The 15,315-nt window shown below is 44.5% G+C and overlaps 1 protein-coding gene across 4 annotated transcripts in view; it reads right to left on the bottom strand.

The window, feature by feature from the left end:
• TONSL (tonsoku like, DNA repair protein) overlaps window positions 1-15,315 on the bottom strand; it is a 117,124-nt gene that overhangs the window by 41,209 nt on the left and 60,600 nt on the right. For all 4 annotated transcript variants that reach the window (XR_013624907.1, XR_010986286.2, XM_068130248.2 and 1 more), the window contains exons 14-15: window positions 12,799-12,871; window positions 2,395-2,558 (exon numbers count right to left, since the gene is read on the bottom strand). Coding sequence is in view for 2 of the 4 variants with exons in the window: in XM_068130248.2 (XP_067986349.2) it covers window positions 2,395-2,558; window positions 12,799-12,871 (237 nt within the window). In the remaining 2 variants the exon portion in view is untranslated. The remainder of the gene's footprint in view (window positions 1-2,394; window positions 2,559-12,798; window positions 12,872-15,315) is intronic.

Here is a 15,315-nt window from a genome sequence, read left to right on the forward strand (position 1 = left end):
ATTCAAAAAATGTGGAATTTATTGGTTCCATGGTTTAGCATTCACCGTTTCCACATTGTTTGTTTCCTTTTGGCTTCCCACCCATGTATGGCACGGGTACCTCGCTCGTTAGATGTACAAGTTAGACAGATCAGGACAACTCTGCTCTGTGTCCCTGTGCTTTGTACATTCTTGATCCCTTGTATATTATTGATACGTTGTACCAACGATTGCTCATTGATTGCTTGTACATTGATTACTGGTACCATTCATTGCTTAATGATTGCTTATGTGCTCCCCCCTCAACCCAACACTTGTAAACAAATTCACTGCTTGTTGAATGATGCCTTCCGATCTGCTGGATGTGTCCTTTCCTTCATTGTTCTGAAATAGCACCGTGCACATACAGGTTATCCTGGGGACTTTTAATTCCCCAACCAAATGGCTCTAATCTGATTATCCGGTGTGCACTGCCAGTTCTGCTCAGCAGCATCCCAGATCTGAAGGCAAAATAAGTTCAGTGCATAAACGAGGGCACATTCTCTGGCGAGAAAATCACGTAACCCCCAGTTAAACGGTAATTAGACGGAGGACCCTGGGCCACGTGGTCAACCAATTGGCGTTCTCGGTTGATTAGCAACCCGTCGGAGCACAGAGTTATTGGTATTTGGTGCGCCTCAGGTCCGGTAGCCTGGGAGGAACTGAGGCACTTCCCCTCTTATATCCCGAAGCCCATGGCTGTAACAATATGAATATGTCCCTTTTATAAATTATGTTCATTTATCCCTGGTGTTGGGCTGGCGGCTAGGGTGCCGGCTTAGGATCCTAGGATCCTGGGTTCGAATCCTGGTCGATCGCCGAATTAATGCCAGGGGGGTTGACTCAGCCTGTCATCCTTCCGAGGTCGGCAAATTGAGTACCAGTTCACTGGTAATTCCCTGTTTGTCGTTAAAGGCGGCAAAAAGGGTTGGCGTCAGGAAGGGCATCCGGCCGTAAAACATTGCTTCAAAAAGGGGACCAAAAAAAACAACAACTACCACGGTCCCCGAAAGCCAACCCCTGCTTTGCGGGGAAAAATGGCCTCTAAACGGGGGGGGGGGGGGGGGGGGGGGTTTTTTTTTTTTTTTTCTAAACGGTGGTTTTTTATGCAGGTGCATTATCCAGCTGAAAGGGGGCAACAGACTTGCCTAAAGGACTGCTATCCCTCAAAGAAGACAGCCGTAGCCACTCTTTTTAACTACAATGCTAAAAGAGGAGTTTGAACAGCAAAGCGGGTGATACACCAACCAACAACAACAACACAACATGCATTTTAAGGCCATTTTCCTTGCTAGAGCGGGGGTTAGCCGATACGCCAACCAAATAGAGGCAAAACTGCAGTACCGTGCGGTTGCTTAAACATCCAAGGCAATAAAAGATGACCATTTTTGCTCTTGGGCACATCATATCAGAACTAGCAGTGTTTCCAATAAAAATGGAAATGAATTGCTGCAGTTCCGTAGAAAAAAGGCAGGTCTTTATGCGTTTTTAAAATGTTTTCCTAATTTAAGCTGCCCATTTACTTTTGCTGACTACAGGTGTTGTTGCTCCAATCCTATGCGATTCATTGATGGTATTATTGAAGTGAGGGAGCCACCTGTGTGTGCAAACATATGAAAAGTAAATGAGAAAAGGAACGAAGACATAGGATTACAAAAATAGGACCACTGGACGACCTATAGCTTATCTGGGCCCTGGCCTAATGTTGTATCCTAAATTTGGCAGCATTCTGACTGGTGGGTTTGGAGAAGAATATTTTTGAAGGAATTCACACGATTTTCCAAATAATTGATGAAGGCAACCATTTTGACACACTTCCGGTCATGTGATCATGATCTCCGCAATTTAACATCCCTACCCTCGCCTATTGTTGTACCCCAAATTTGGTAGCATTTGAATAGTGGGTCTGGAGAAGAAGATTTTTGAAGGAATTTACATGATTATCCCAAAATTTACTGCCAGCCACTTTGACATGCTTCCGGTCACGTGGTTGGCATGACCTCTGCAATTTAACACTCCTATTTTGGCCTAATGTTATAACCCAAATTTGGTAGCATTCTGACTGGTGGATCTCGAGAAATATATTTTTGAAGGAATTTACTAAGTCCGTCATTTTGACACACTTTCAGTCACGTGACTGTGGAACGAGCTTTGCAACCCCCGTTACCAGTGTTAGGAGCAGAACTTTGCTGTCTGACTTCAGCTGGATCGGCCCAGCGGTTTGGCCGGAAAGGTCGAAATAGGCAACGGACAGACATATATGGTGCACAATGACAATACCTTATCTGGAATTCCAATTACAGATAAGCTAAAAAATAAAAGATTGTGTGGTGAAAAAGTAGGTAGTAATCAAATATACATTGCTCTGTGGACAACCTTTGCATTCTGAAGAAGCGGATCTGCACCCTTTTGCAGCAGAAGTTCAGCCACATCTTGGTTACCAGCTGAGATGGCGTCATGTAGTGGGGTAACACCCTCACATAGTGGACCACCAGGATCATTTACGCAAGCCCCATAGTCGAGTAGTTTTCGCACAATTTCTGCAAGGTAACGTAGGTCCCGATTAATGTAAAATATCATTGGCTGAAATTAATGACACAAATTTAATGGAAGTGTAGAAGATTTTATTTATTCAACACACACACACACACACACACACACACACACACACACACACGCACGCACGCACGCACACACACACACACACACACACACACACACACACACACACACACACATACATATTTACTGAGTACGAGGATGTTACAAGGTGAAATGTATTTTACGTGGATAATTACAAGGTGATTGATTATTGGAGACTATGTTTTGTCAAAGAGAATTCTGCTCTGAGTGTGGTGTGTTGGGAGCAGCCCTGGTGAAATGGTGGGGTAGGGTAAAGGCCAGCCAACTCCCCGTGTGGTGTGTTTTTGGGAGACGTGTGGAGCTCATGGTCACAGCGGCCTCTGTTTTGGATTAATAAATGCAGCACTTTTGTACTCGATCTTGAAAAAAGAAATATTTGCTTTATTATTAATACAAAATATATATGTTCCATCTTGAATGTTAACGAAATAGTATACCATTTTAAATGGACGTGGATTTAAATTATAATGTTGGTAAATTAGTAATTGTATTGTGGTTAAGAAAATTGTTTTAAAACTGAATATATGCATTTTCATACAAAGGTCAAGATGCCCTTGGCACCAAACAGTCTACATTTGTCCTATCGTGTATGTGGTACAACCTCTGATCGACTCCGACATAACCCAAAATATTGTATCTGCCTTTGGCCTTCAATGATGATGTAATCGGCCATGGGCTGGAGTACATCATTGAGCTCAACTGGAGTGTCGAGAGAGAGATAGGCTGGTTGTCATTGGTTTTTTGTCAAATTAGTGCTTTCAATTTTTGTACTCAAGTTATGTACATGATGTTTGTATCAAAAGCCTTATCCCTCCCAAGTATTAAACTCTTCATTGTAAAACCATGCAGAGGACTTGAATTATTGGCGCTGAAGAAGCGCCTTTAGCGATTGTCTTCCAGCCAGTGTAACGCTAATTCCTGTCACAGGAATTCGGAGATCATATAAGTGGGCGTGGCAGTTCCTGATTGGTTCGTGTTGGGGAACGCCTTCTCGCTGCCGACGTGACGTAAATTCGCGCACGCGCACTGGTGATTGGCGCTGAGGAAGCGCCTCTAGCGATTGACTTCCAGCCAGTGTAACGCTAATTCCTGTCACAGGAATTCGGAGATCATATAAGTGGGCGTGGCAGTTCCTGATTGGTTCGTGTTGGGGAACGCCTTCTCGCTGCCGACGTGACGTAAATTCGCGCACGAGCACTGGTGAAGCTTACTCGATCCCATATTACATGTACTTTCATTGCATACAAATTATACTTCCTCCTAGAAATTCCAAGCCCGAACCTCAGCGCAATCCAAGAGGATTCACTTGTTTCCACTACAATTTATGTTGACCTAATATTGATCTAAAATTTAAAATCCTCGACAGAAGGGCAAGGTGGAAAAAGAAGAGGAGGTGGAAACCAAAAGTGAAAATAAGAATTTTGACATGATTTGACAACTTATTTTTGCTACGAAATCCCACAATGTATCCCACAGTTAGAATTTAGAGTTACGAGAATTAGAATCAAATAACACACCAAATACAGCATTGGAGTCATCAGGAAGAACGTAGATAGGTAAAGATGGGGTTATCAGGAAGAACCTGAACAGGTAAAGATGGAGTCATCAGGAAGAACCTCGATAGGTAAAGATGGGGTTATCAGGAAGAACCTGAACAGGTAAAGATGGAGTTATCAGGAGGAACCTGGATATGTAAAGATGAAGTCATCAGGAAGAACCTGAGCAAGTAAAGATTAAGTCATCCAGAATAACCCAGATAGGCAAAGATGGAGTTATCAGGAGGAAGCCAGATAGGTAAATATGGAGTAATCAGGAAGAACCTGGATAGGTAAAGATGGAGTCCATCAGGAGGAAGCTGGATAGGTAAAGATGGAGTCATCAGGAGGAACCTTGATAGTTAAAGATGGAGTCATCAGGAGGAAGCTGGATAAGTAAAGATGGAGTCATCAGGAGGAACCCGGATAGTTAAAGATGGAGTTATCAGGAGGGATCTGGATAGGTAAAGGTGGAGTCATCAGTAATAACCTGAATAGGATATAGTTTTCGGCTGCTACTCCCCTACCCTCAAACCTATCCAGGCACATACAAGTGAGCCTTACAAAACCAATTTGCAAGAGTTCACATCGCCTTAGACACACATACACAAAAAGATATAGAGATAGAGAAAGAAGGATAGAGAGAGAGAGAGAGAGAGAGAGAGAGAGAGAGAGAGAGAGAGAGAGAGAGAGAGAGAGAGAGAGAGAGAGAGAGACAGAGAGAGAGAGAAAAAAAAATAAAGAAAAAATAAAGAGCAAAAGACATCAAAACACAAAACACAAAAACAGGCTCAAAATTACACACATCAGGGTATTTTACCTTACTTCCTCGTAGCATCATGGATATGTGTGCGCGTGTGCATCTTGTATGCACTCCGAAACCACTGGACGGAACGACTGAAATTTGTTGGTTGTACTTGGGTTGTGCCCAGAGGAGTTTTCGGTGTTAAACAAATATCGTAATTACCGGCGTTCGGGAGATGGGGGTGTAGGTGGGAAGGGGGTTGGGGGGTTGAGGGGGGATGATGCAAATTCCTGATGCAAAATGTACCGAATATCACCATCTAGTAGTGATGGGACAGTGTATTACGAGTCAGTGGTGGAAAAGACTTGCAGTGTTGCACTGTACACGCGGCATGCAGTGCAAGTGCTTCACTGATCCCTGCCAGGTATGAGGGGTTATTACGCTCCTGTAGGAAGAGGGTATTTCTATTCTTATTAATTTACATATTATCTGTCATGTGATGGGGTTTGCCAGCTGCCAAATATGGCATTTCCATCAGGCATGCTATTTAGTCCTTGAGCCAACCGGCCATATTTTGAAGTGAATGCTCCGGCGGGGGGAGTAATTCTCATTATGATTTTCCATTAGACCAATGTCTCAAGTGTCAGAAAAGGTGTGATGGACATCTGAGAACGGTAGCTTAGTGCCCGGATGGACGCCATCTTTGAAACCACCCAGCTCGAAAATGCCCATTTGGTGGGGTACATTGTTGCACGTGTATCTGGACTTCTATACTAGCTATCGATGTGCGGTTGACGACTAAATATACGTCCGATGTGTACCGTCTAAATAAAAAATAATATGAAGCATTTTGTTTTAGATTAATTATTATAAAAATCAATTATCGAAAAAAAATCATATATTTTTCAATATTTTATTATTAGACTTGTACTTTTTTTAGTGAAACAACACTGGTATGATTTTCCAAATTATGCATTGTGCTACACCGTTTATCTGTCTATAAAAATAACTCAAAAACTAAAACATATCATCCACCACGAGTGTACACAAAAAATATATGAAAAGGCATGCACTTTCCACAAACCGAAACTATGTCAGTTGGAATTTCCCGCCGATAATCAACCCACAGAACCCAGTGCCGAAAGTGACGTCAGTCTATTCTATATCTATATTCTATATTCTATATCTCAGTCTGAGATTTGTTGCGGTGACCTGATTAATTTCTGAGGGGGGGGGGGGGGGGGGGTGGGTGGCTTAAGAACTAAAAGTGAACATGTTAGATGGCGCCACATACAACTCTATTATAGAGTTGTATTGTGGCGCCATCTAACATGTTCACTGACTTGGATGAGTATGTCTATGTAAGCTGGCGAGCTTTTCGGATATCGGAGTAATCTAACGTCAGTCTTTTTGTTCTTTCAGCTGAGATGGCCGGTGTCGAGGCGAAACGGGCGAAGATTGAACCTGAGTCCGGAACGTGCATCCTGTGCAGCAAGAAGTCGCCACTCTCTGAACTAAGCAAGGCAGCGGGCAACAGTTCTTGGAAGACATTGTGTGACGCAGCCGCAGTTAGAAACTTTTATCCAATTCTAAAGCTAGTCCAAGAAGGCGCAGTTGAACTTCCTAATATTCCAATATTATACCATAGGGCTTGTAGATCAGACTTCACTCACAAAAACCACCTAGCTACTTTGACCAATGCAGCTAGAAGTTCTTCAGTTGATACTGGCGATGCGGTGCGACGGCGATCATCACGGGAAGAGACAGGATCAACTTCAACGGTCTACGATGATAAATGCATTTTTTGCCAGCGTGCTTCAAAATTCATAAAAGGCAGTCGTACCCGTGAAACAGTTGTCTTGGCTGTTGAACTTCGAGCAGATAAGACAATAAGAGATGCTGCGACAGCTCGCAATGATGAGAGAGTTTTGGCATTGACTACACGAGATATGGTTGCAGCTGAGGCTCACTACCACTTCTCCTGCTATAGAAACTACACACGGCCCCAAAAACCTCAAGTAGAAACTGACATTGAAGATAATATCGAGAAAAAAGAAATGATACGATGTATATTCAATTTCATTCGCACTGACTTGTTCTTGAACCCGAGGATTGTTCCAATAGTTGATGTTGCAACAGATATCCTGTCTTCAGATACATTTTCAGTTGATGTTCGTGACTCCATCAAGAAGAATCTGCAGCGCACATTACAAAGAGAGTTTGGAGAATCGCTCATCTTCTTCAATGTGAAACACCGTGTATACTTGATGCCCGATAATCTGACAAAGCGAGAGATTGCTGCAGAGTGCGTAAACCTGAAAGCAGAAGTGAAAGCATTTGAACGAACGGACGGTGAAAGTAACATTGTGCGTGCAGCTACTTCACTGCGACACCAGATCAAAGATGCTCATTACAATGAAGATTGGCCGCCTCAGCCAGCAGAACTCACTTCAGATTATGTGAAGATACCAGATTCTCTTCGTGTATTTCTGCATACTTTGATTTGCGGGAGTGGGGGTAGCTCTGCGCGTGCCGACACACTGGTATGGTCGATGGCTCAAGATATCATCAATGCTGTACACCGGGGTACCATCAGAACATCGAAGCATGTCCTACTTCCGTGGGTCATGAAAACGCTCACCGGTAATACAGAGGTCATCAGAATATTGAATCGACTCGGGCACGGATGTTCATACACAGTTCTGGAAGAAATCGAGACAGCGCTATGCATAGACAAATTAGCAAGTGTGGAGAAAGATACAGTACCACTTCCGTCACATGTGCACCCTTCGGTCCCGACTGTATTAGCATTCGATAACATCAACAGGCTAGAGGAATCGCTGAGTGGTGGCGGAACATCGCATCGCGTCAACGGTATCATCGTCCAACCGAAGTCGCAGTCGTGTTTGCCGCCCCAACCTCCATCGGCAGTATCCAAAGCAGATAAGAAGCGATCTATCCCGTCATCCAGCGATTTAGTTCCAATATACAGCGGTGGGAAACGAGAGGGCCCACCTGCAATCAAGCCTGCAGATCTTTCTGACACTCTTGCAGGCGCAACATCCCTTGCGCAGCGCCGAAATCACGTATGGATTATGACTCGCATGCTGGAACCATGCGACCAGACAATCAGTTCGTGGACTGGTTTCAACATCATGACTAGAGATCGTGTTCAGGTGACGGAAGATGCAGTTGGCTACCTGCCGACTATAAACGCGCCTGCCACAGATATGGCAACGGTGCAAGAAATCCTCAGAGAAGCTCTGAACATCATGTCATCACTTCAGCTTGAGCGTATACCGGTGGTGCTAGACCAGGCACTATTTGCTAAGGCGACCGAAATAGCATGGAAAGATGTCGATCGATATGGAAGAATCGTGCTCATGATGGGGAACTTCCATACCATCTGTAACTTCATGTCGAGCATTGGGAAAATGTTTGGAGATGCAGGCCTTCGGGATGTAGCTGTTGAGTCAGGAGTAATCGCTGAAGGTTCCATCAACAGGGTTCTGGAAGGCAAGCAATACAACCGTGCTGTGCGACTCCACAAGTTGATGTACGAGGCACTAATGCGCATCATTTGGAAGGGCTTCCAGGTGTGGATAGAAAGCAATCATCCTGACAAGGAACCCCAGATTCGAAGCACTGACCTCAAAATTCGCAGCATCAAGGAGGATGTTTGCCACGAGACTCTCGCTGCTGCTCTCGATGATGATTCATGTGTACAGAGCTTTGACATGTTTGCGAAATACCTACATTTTCTGCGAACCAAACATGGAGACCTGGCTCGCTTCTGGATGATGTATATTGATATGGTAGAGACCCTGCTGGGGTTGATTCGTGCGGATAGAGAAGGCGACTGGATGCTTCACTTGGCTTGTGTCAGAAGAGTGATCCCTTGGTGTTTCGCAATGAACAAGGTGAACTATGCTAGATATCTACCAGTGTACTATGCACAGATGACGCAACTCCACGAAACATGCCCCGAGTTGTACAGGCATTTCAATCAAGGCTACTTCTCCATACAGCTTAGACCAGGGAATCCATTTGCCAGAATCGCTGTTGATCAGACAACAGAAGAAACAGTAAACAAAGATACGCAAACAGCTGGAGGAACACGAGGTTTTAGTCTTCGACAAGGGGCTGTGTCACGATACTATCTAACTGCAGAAAATCGGGCTACTGCACTGAGGCAACTACGAGAAACTATCCTTGTGAATGGCAGCGACACATCTCACGCCAAGCACCCTGACTTGTCTACTTCTCGCATCAAACGTGATGAGTCTGGCGTCACAGCTATCTGTGATCTACTGGAAAATGACTGGACCAATCCATTCGCCGATGATCCGTCATGTCTTCTCAGTATATCTACCGGAGCGGCTGCGAGGGAGGACGTTTCTAATGACCTACTCAACACCCTGCAAAAGGGGGAAGCGGCGTATCAAAGCTTCCAGAAACGTCTTGAAGAGGGAACAGGCTTTCATGACACATTGAACAAGCTAAACTTGAAGACCTTTGGTAAGATCAAGCAGAAAGTTGTGAAGGGCACAAACAAGGAGATCGTCCTGAGAGCTGACAGACAACTGTTTGCCACCATGATACTCATCGCCAAGACAAGGAACCTCGACATGCAACTTGTCCTTTGTCACCCACTAGGGCCGTTACCATGGTCTTTGGCAAACGTTGATGGGTCAATGAAAAAAACGAACAAAGCTGCACTTGCGAAACACATGGAAGGTCTTGTGGAACCAGCCGAGAACGTTGACAAGCGAAGTGCAACAATAATTGATGCGATGGCTCTCATACAAAAGATGCATGGCGAGAACGACACGTTCGAAGAACTATCTGACCGCATCCTTGCTGCAGCGCTTCACGCTGGTCAAGGCAGTGAGCGCATCGATGTTGTCTTTGACACATACACAGAAGAATCCATCAAAGCAGCTGAGCGTGTGAACCGCAGTTCAAATGAAGGCATCAGTTTCAGCGAGATCAGACCCGCACACAAAATCATGAACTGGCGGCGTCTCCTTGCTTGCAGCCAGACAAAGGAGAAACTGGTTGTGTTTCTGGCGGAGTCGTGGAAACATGAAACAAATCGCGAAAAGCTAGGCAACAGAACACTGTATGTCACCTGTGGTGAAAAATGTCTGGTACTGACCCGCGATAGGTGGAAGTTGGTGCAAGCACTCGAATGTAGCCACGAGGAAGCAGACACGCGTATGTTTCTCCACGCAAAGCACGCCGCTACCCACTACAAGACGATCATCTTAGTGGCAGATGACACCGACGTTCTGATCATCAGTCTTCATCTCAGCAGAACCATCGATAGTCAGCTCTTCATCAGATGAGGAACAAAGGTTCGAGTCAGAATGATCGACGTTGGAAAGTTGGCTGCGGTATTGGGGTCTGGAGTTTGCAGTGCATTGCCAGGGCTTCATGCATGGAGCGGGTGTGACACTGTGAGTGCTCTGGCTAGCCAAGGAAAGATAAAGGCTTTGAAGCGTGTGCAAGCGAATGAGCTGTATCTTCAAGCATTCACAGATCTGGGATCTTCGTGGAATGTACCAACAGACGTCTTCAATAGCATTCAGGCCTTCACGTGTCAGTTGTACGCCAAGAACACAAAGATCGTCGGTGTTAATTCGCTCCGTTATCACATGTTCTGTGCAAAGAAGGGCCAGATCGAATCTGGACAATTGCCGCCTTGTGAAGACTCCTTGATGCAGCATACGCTTAGGGCCAACTATCAGGCGGCTATCTGGCGACGCAGCCTTGAAAACCTACCAGACGTCCCAACACCATCAGCAGGACATGGTTGGGAACTCGATGATGGCGGTTCGCTCACAATCCGATGGATGGCGGGTCTACCAGCTCCAGATGTCGTCTTGAATCTCATCTCATGCACATGCAGAAGGACGTGTCGACCGTCAGATTGCTCCTGCATACTGAATGGGTTGAAGTGCACTGTTGTGTGTAAGCTGCAGGGATGCTCCAACATGGTGCAGGATGATGCTATCGTGGCTCAGGATGCCAATGACTCTGATGGCGACTCTGATGATTAACTTTGTGTGCACTGTATATTGTATAGCATATGTTGTTCTCTATTATAATGCAGGCCAAATTGCCTGAAAATCTTTATAGACAGATAAACGGTTTAGCAAAATGTATAATTTGGAAGATCATACCGGTGTTATTTGACTAAAACATGACATGTTCAATGATACCTCCGCTTGCTTATTAGGAATATACATCGTATGGTGTTAAAATCAGCTCCATACGTCTTTCCAAACTCTAGTAATGAATAATTAATATAATTGGCGGCCATTTTGAAATCCAAGATGGCCACCAAAGTGCAGATTTCCAATGTAACAATTTCCGCCTGCTTATTAGATATCGTATGGTGTTAAAATCCTCTCCGTACGACATTCCTAACTTGCGTTATCGTCAGAATAGATAATGCCAGCGGCGGCCTAAGTCATTTTATGCCTCTTTACATTTATTTGTTGTAAACTCGTGGTGGATGATATGTTTTAGTTTTTGAGTTATTTTTATAGACAGATAAACGGTGTAGCACAATGCATAATTTGGAAAATCATACCAGTGTTGTTTCACTAAAAAAAGTACAAGTCTAATAATAAAATATTGAAAAATATATGATTTTTTTTCGATAATTGATTTTTATAATAATTAATCTAAAACAAAATGCTTCATATTATTTTTTATTTAGACGGTACACATCGGACGTATATTTAGTCGTCAACCGCACATCGATAGCTAGTATAGAAGTCCAGATACACGTGCAACAATGTACCCCACCAAATGGGCATTTTCGAGCTGGGTGGTTTCAAAGATGGCGTCCATCCGGGCACTAAGCTACCGTTCTCAGATGTCCATCACACCTTTTCTGACACTTGAGACATTGGTCTAATGGAAAATCATAATGAGAATTACTCCCCCCGCCGGAGCATTACTTTTGGTCTGGCTCAAGGACTAATTTAGCTAGGAGAGAGTTTTTTCCCGATCCAGACGTGAACCAAAAGTTAATCAGCTTGTTCTTGTCTCTTACCAACTCATCCACCAAGTTTTTTCACAAGTCGTCAAGCTATATATCGTTTTTCGCCCTATCACTCAATGGTGAAAAATCACTGAAACAAATGATTTGATCCGGATCTGGATTCAAATCACCAAAATTGAATCAATCATTACTTGTCACACACAACCTGTCCACCAAGTTTCGTCCAAATCTATCCATACATTTTTGAGATATCGTGCTATATATTGTTTTTTTTAGCCTATCCCTCAAAAGTGAAGTCACTTAAAAAATCCTCGGATCTGGATCTTCAAGAAAATCGAATCATTTCGCCCTTGTCACATACCCAACCTCTCCAACAAAATTTGGACGAATCCGAATGGGAGTGAAAACATAATGTCCATCCAACTTCAGTGGTGGAGGTAAAAAGATCATTATAATCCATGATAAAAATGGTTGGCAACAACAAGAACGCACTCACACCGTTGTTTTATTTTAACAAAACACGAGTCAAAGTGTGCGGCCGACTCAGCGGGCGCTAACCTGTACTGTCACGTGGCCACGGCGTTAGCAAATATTACAGTCCTGCACTAATTTGAAATTTTGTCATCGTGATTTCAAAGTTGAACTCCTTTGAGACACAATATGAAACCCTGTGCCAGATTTGGCGATCCTAGCTCCCCTCGTATCCCCATTGTCCCGTTATTCTGCCAACAAACGGACAAACCCACAGACGAGATCATCGCGATACACGCCCAGCCGATGGACATCCCGATCTACCAGTGTATTAAAGGTAAACGTGTAGTTCGTGAGTCGATTAGACAAACCTAAATGTCCGTGATTGCATGCTTCGTGTATGGGCGTCCATCCACAGTAATCTCGAGGATTTCGGGGATGACCCTGTGTAGAAAGGAAAAATTAAATTATATCATTTGCATTCATTTGCATTCAGAAGGCATAACGTTTTTCTGTCAGTGTCTACCAATTTGTCAATTTTATAAGTGAGCAAACACCATGTTGGAAAGAACTCCAGTATGTTAACAGCAAAATTAAAATGAAATCCAAAGAAAGCAACCAAACATTTAATACCTATCCAATAAATTAAACATATCGTCGCGTGTCTACCCTGTAGTGAACACCGCAGGGTGACGGATGGCCGACCGAGCTTCAACTCCGAGACGTTTATCCAACTATGGCGGTATTAACATGCGCGGGGGTAGTGGAGGGTGACAAGGCTTAACTGAACCGGCGGACGCGACGAGGGTTTTCCGAGACCACAAACAATTAAACGTACAGGACAAGTAAAATTCACAATACAAGAATGAAATTCAAAAATAAAGGATGTAATGAAAATAATTGCAAGACGATGAAAAAGGTGAGGTAAAACTAAAATTCCTAAATAAGGATCCTCCCCTCAGACGAAATTACAGACAAGGGAATGATAAATAAATAAAATAATGTTTTGTATTTGTAAACGGCTGGCACTCAGCTCTGGTCTACGAGGCTTTTAGGAATTTGATGGTCGTATCCGCGGTATAGCCACCCCACACGGGAAGCACACAAGATGGCGCGGATTCGCGCCCATAGCCAGCCGTGATTCGAACCCGTGAGGCAAGCAGACAGGATAGTCTCCTTTTGTTTGCTCGCTATCTCCTCAGTCTCCGAAGAGCACCACCGTCAAACAGCACCACCTCCTCCGACATTGCAAAAGTCTCCCGAGCTCCACAAGTTGTCCTCACGAGCACACCCAAGCCAAAGTGTGACCGCCCACGACCAAAGCCAGGACCGAGAGGGAGAGGGAGAGGGAGAGGGAGAGGGAGAGGGAGAGGGAGAGGGGGAGGGAGAGAGAGAGAGAGAGAGAGAGAGAGAGATGGTGGAACGCACCTTCCCCTCTTTTCGTTGACGTCACCCTCGAACCAATTCCCTTTCTGGCCTTTCTTGACGCCCATCGAGAACATTCGGGGGTGGGGTTGCCTTGCCAATCGACAAATGTGATGGGTTTCTGTCGGGCTTGTCGGTGTTGTAATGTGCCAAGGTCAAGGCTGCCCGAGTGCGCTTTATAAGAACGAAGGGAAAAATACAGAGGCGACTGCACACAGGGAATTTACCCTTATACCCTAACTAATTAGCATAGCTCCACCCTTCGCATGGAGACAAATATACATACCCAAGGGCCTGACTTAATTACAGGAAGGTTTTTTTCTTCTTTGAGACAGTCGGAGCACCCTACCCTGTACAATCTCACCTTGACTAAGGTATTTCATTACCTACCCCCACAAATGTAACAATATGTTGAATAAAAAAAAAAAAAAAGTTTAAATTCCCTCCATTCAATACAATTGTGGAACACTTAGACCTGATATTTTGTTAATGGTCAAAGGAGGAATCGCAATGACAACGTGGTTGGAGTAAGGATCAATTAAATGTGCACCTCTAGTAGCTGCACACGGTTGCTCGAGTGAGATGTGCATGGAAGTAGTTTCGGGAACTGAGTGGCGTGCTGACGAGGAGGGGAGTGTCGTTGAAGCTGAAGGGAAAGGTGTATGCTGCATGTGTGAGAAATGTCATGATTTATGGGAGCGAGACATGGGTAATGAATGTAGAGCAGCAACGAAGGCTGGAAAGGGTGGAATGTGAATGGTTCGGTGGATGTGTGGAGTATCGTTGAGAGAGAGGAAGACAAATGATGAATTGCGAAAGATGATGGGAATAGAGCCTGTGATGGATGCTGTGAAGAGGAACAGGCTGAGATGGTTTGGTCATGTGTTGAGGAAGGATGAAAGTGACTGGTTGAGAAGAGTGATGGAAATGAATGTGGAAGGAAGTGGAGGACGGGGAAGACCGAGAAAGACTTGGCTGAAGATGGTCGAAGAAGAAATGCGGGCAAGGGGGTTAACAAGGGGAGATGCAGAAAATAGGGCAAAATGGAGAACATCGTCATGGGGACCGCAAGGCTAGCCCCCGCTCTTGCAGGGAAAATGGCCTTAAAATGCCTGTTGTTTGTCTAGTAGCTGCTGGAATATCGATTTCTTCAGATCGAACCGCACCCCTCCACCCACTCATCCAAATCTGCATTCTTCAGAATTGTACTGTCGTGTTTACGACCCTACACCACACTGCTTATATAAGTCCTGGCAGATACCACAGGGTTGGTAATATTCCCAGTTCCACAGGGTTGTTAATGGTTCGTAGGAAGCCTGTGGCTGCTTGGCTGCATCATTTTCTGGAGGCGAGATTGTGCAGCTGATGCAATGCCCCCCATTACCAGCAAGCTGGTACTCATTTTGTTGACTTCAGAAGGATGACAGGCTGAGTCAACCCACCTGGTGCTAATTCAACTACAC

The sequence above is a fragment of the Myxine glutinosa genome, chromosome 11 (assembly GCF_964187855.1).
Source record: "Myxine glutinosa chromosome 11, kmMyxGlut1.1, whole genome shotgun sequence".
In the NCBI taxonomy this organism is placed as follows: domain Eukaryota; kingdom Metazoa; phylum Chordata; class Myxini; order Myxiniformes; family Myxinidae; genus Myxine; species Myxine glutinosa.